Source organism: Vigna unguiculata, chromosome 1, assembly GCF_004118075.2.
Source record: "Vigna unguiculata cultivar IT97K-499-35 chromosome 1, ASM411807v1, whole genome shotgun sequence".
In the NCBI taxonomy this organism is placed as follows: Eukaryota; Viridiplantae; Streptophyta; class Magnoliopsida; order Fabales; family Fabaceae; genus Vigna; species Vigna unguiculata.
In genome coordinates, this window is record NC_040279.1 from 30,069,527 (window position 1) to 30,073,004 (window position 3,478).

The following is a 3,478-nucleotide window of genomic DNA, read 5'->3' on the forward strand; positions in this document are numbered from 1 at the left end:
CTTAGTTACGTATGTAATTTTTTAAAAGCCTTAATTATCATAATATCACATTGTTTATTATTCATATTTCACTTGATTAAATAATCTAATCTAGTAAAAAAATTATTATATCACAATATATAAATATCAATAAATATCTTAAATATATTTTATAATATCTTAACAATATGTAAAATTAAATAAAATATAATTAACGTGTCAATCAATAATGTCATGTGATAATAGAAGTAAGCAGCATGAAAATGTCAGAAAAAATCCAACCAAGATCTAAACCTAATTGATAACATCATCAAATTAATATATTTATATATATCATCACACGAGAAAAAAGAAAATTTATATTTTCTCGATCTTTATCATTTTATTCGTTTATAGCCATATCTAACTCTTTACTTTCTCTAGGCTCATTGTTGCAAAACCCCTCTTTCAGATCACCACTCCTCCTAGGGTTAGGGTTTTTCGTCAATCAGTTTCTATCGATTCTTCTTCGCGTTTGTATTTCCCTAATCGTTTGTAAGCTTAGGTTTTCTCTGCAATCTTATATACCTAGAACTCGCCATTTCTGCCGGATCTCGTTCGATGGATACTCGCAAGAGGGGAAGGCTGGAACTCGGTTTCAACTCCAATGGTGGATTTAAGAAATCCAAGCAAGGTTTGATTTTGAGTTTTTTTGGTTTCCTTGGTTTTGGTATTTTTCTTCGCTTTGGTTTATTGGGCTTCAAAAGTTGTTTGCCTTTGTTTTCTTTGCTTTGTGCTTTGTGGGGTGTCCTTTAAGGGTAAAAATTCTCTCTAGCGCTTATAGCGTTTGCTGTGGTAGAATTAATTCAGATTGGTCTATTTTTCAGTAATTTAGACAGTGGAAAACTTAACCTCTGATTTCCCTGTCTAATGAACTCAGAAAGTACGAAAAAATCTAAAATGTTTTCACTCAAAAGTAGTTATATTATAATGTTGTTGGTTAATACTAATAACATTGGAATAAAATTTACTAGAATAATAAGCAAAAGGTATATTAACTGAGAATAAGTAATAATGTTTTGCAACAGAAATGGAGTCCTTATCAACTGGTGTAGGAAGCAAATCGAAGCCTTGTACCAAGTTTTTCAGGTTCTAATCTATTCCTACCTAATAAATATTTTTGAACTGCCAATCTATTCTTAATGGTGTTTTGTTATAATTAGTTTAAGAATTAATTGTTTAGTTGCTTTAAAACTTAATTGGGCAATTTTTCGAATTAACTGGCGTTCAAAGCTTTTATACAGGTACATACTGTTCTTTGTCTAAACAAGTTGTAACTTAACAGGGTAGAAAAAGATAACAAGTGGATGCAATATAGTTGGCACCAAGATCACTTTATTGGTGATAAATTGATCATTTCCCACTTAATGTTTACCTTTCATCTTAGTCTGTTTCCCTCGTAATTATGTTTACCATCAATTTTCAGCCATTAATGGGTTCTATTGCATTTGAACCCACCTTTCAATTGGTAAGCTATTAACAAGCTAATATTATTAATTGAACTTCAATTGGTTGGGTCAGGTATGTTTTCAAAACTACATATAAAATTTTGGTGGATTCGTACTTCAATTGGTATGGCAGTTCTGGGCTGCAATGACATTTTATGGCAGAGTATCGGCATTCCTCTATATTCTACTAACTTTCCGTTGACAATACTGTTTGGTTACCAGTCGGCAATCTAATATATATATATATTCGTTTATTATTTGCAGTTGTATATTTATGCTTAAGTTCTTTGGTTGCTTGTTCCTGATTTTTTTTTTTTATTGGTGTCTGTCTCTACTGTGATTATATTTCAGATTGAGTATAGATGACATTAAATTATTATTTTGGATGGGTAAAACTAGAAGCTATACTCATTTATATTAAGTTTTTTAGGCTGTCTGTTATACTTGTTGCTCTGACCTGGTTGATCCTAAGAAGTGGGTCTTGATCGGAGATCTGCCTGTATGACTTTGTCTTTCTCCTGTTTGGCTTAGTGCTCTATCTGTATTGTTTCCTTTTCAATTTGGAGGAACCATTCTGAAAGTTTGTGACCTTTAAGCATTTCAGCTTATTACTTGTTTGTCCTATTTTAAAACTCCTTCTAAATAAGCCAATAATTTCTTGACGTTACATTGTATACTTAAAGAAGTGGAAATGAGTTTGGTGTAACCTGATTGTGAATTGTGTTGCAGCACTTCTGGTTGTCCGTTTGGTGAGGGTTGCCACTTCCTGCATTACGTTCCTGGTGGCTATAATGCTGTTGCCCATATAATGAATCTAACACCTGCAGCACCTCCAGCATCAAGAAATGTAGCAGCTCTGCCACCTGTGCCAAATGGGTCTGCACCAGCTGCTGTAAAGACCCGCATATGCAACAAATTTAATACTGCAGAAGGTTGCAAATTTGGTGACAAATGCCACTTTGCCCATGGTGAATGGGAACTTGGGAAGCAAATTGCTCCATCATTTGATGACCATCGAGCGTTGGGGCCCACTGCAGCAGGTCGTTTTGGTGGTCGAATGGAGCCTTCTCCTGGTCCTGCTACAAGTTTTGGTTCCCATGCCACTGCCAAGATCAGCGTAGAAGCATCCCTTGCTGGTGCAATCATTGGGAAGGGTGGTGTGAACTCAAAACAGATATGCCGCCAAACTGGAGCCAAACTTTCGATCAGGGAGCATGAATCGGATCCTAATATTAGAAACATTGAACTAGAGGGAAATTTTGAGCAAATCAAGGAAGCTAGTAATATGGTGAAGGATTTGCTACTGACCCTGCAAATGTCTGCATCAAAAGCTAACCCAGGTGTTCCTGGTGCACCTACTCGAGAGCATGGAAGCAATTTTAAGACGAAGCTGTGCGAGAATTTTTCCAAAGGGTCTTGCACATTTGGAGAGAGATGCCACTTTGCTCATGGAGCTGCCGAATTGCGTAAATCAGTATGAAGTTTGTGTTTGTGAGGTACATTAGGCAGAGCTATTATTATTGTTGTGCATTGCCACTTTAGCAGTACTGAATGTTAGTTTTGTTGTTGAGTTGCGTTTTATTTAGCTTGTTTTCTTTATCAATTGCAGCTTCTGCTTTCGTGTTCGCTTTAGGTGACCCACTTAGTTGGAAATCATGGTTCTTTTTTATGTAGTATGGTAAAGTAAATGTAATTGCTTTATTATTGATTAATTTATCTACGATATTATTTTCTTCTAATTTCTTTTTTTCGATGAATTCGAAAATTCTATCTCCATCTCTTTAAACTTTGAAATATAGTTTTATTCTATTTAAAAATGTAAAATTAATATTTGTAAAATTACGTTAAAATGAAATATTTATTGAGCATGAAAAAAATGATTAAATATATTAAAAAAACAATTATCGTAATAAAATCTTTTCATATTTTAATTGAGAATGGAATGCAACTTATAAGTTTATTTTTAATAGTTATTATTGATGAATATTATGTTTTTAGAAAAAATTAGGTTT

General features: G+C 33.7%; 1 protein-coding gene across 1 annotated transcript; it reads left to right on the forward strand.

Moving 5' to 3' along the window:
- The first annotated feature begins 362 nt into the window (after window positions 1-362).
- LOC114194592 (zinc finger CCCH domain-containing protein 14-like) lies at window positions 363-3,205 on the forward strand. The gene is made up of 3 exons (XM_028084929.1): window positions 363-652; window positions 1,047-1,107; window positions 2,196-3,205. The coding sequence occupies exons 1-3, from the start codon at window positions 580-582 to the stop codon at window positions 2,944-2,946; spliced, it is 885 nt and encodes a 294-aa protein (XP_027940730.1). The 5' UTR covers window positions 363-579; the 3' UTR covers window positions 2,947-3,205.
- The last annotated feature ends 273 nt before the right edge of the window (window positions 3,206-3,478 follow it).

What these genes read in the sequence shown, in the direction of transcription:
- LOC114194592 (XM_028084929.1), top strand. Translation starts at nt 580, where the DNA reads ATGGATACTCGCAAGAGGGGAAGGCTGGAACTCGGTTTCAACTCCAAT. An exon ending in ATTTAAGAAATCCAAGCAAG is followed by an intron (nt 653 to 1,046) that starts GTTTGATTTTGA and finishes GTTTTGCAACAG; the next exon opens with AAATGGAGTCCTTATCAACT. An exon ending in CCTTGTACCAAGTTTTTCAG is followed by an intron (nt 1,108 to 2,195) that starts GTTCTAATCTAT and finishes ATTGTGTTGCAG; the next exon opens with CACTTCTGGTTGTCCGTTTG.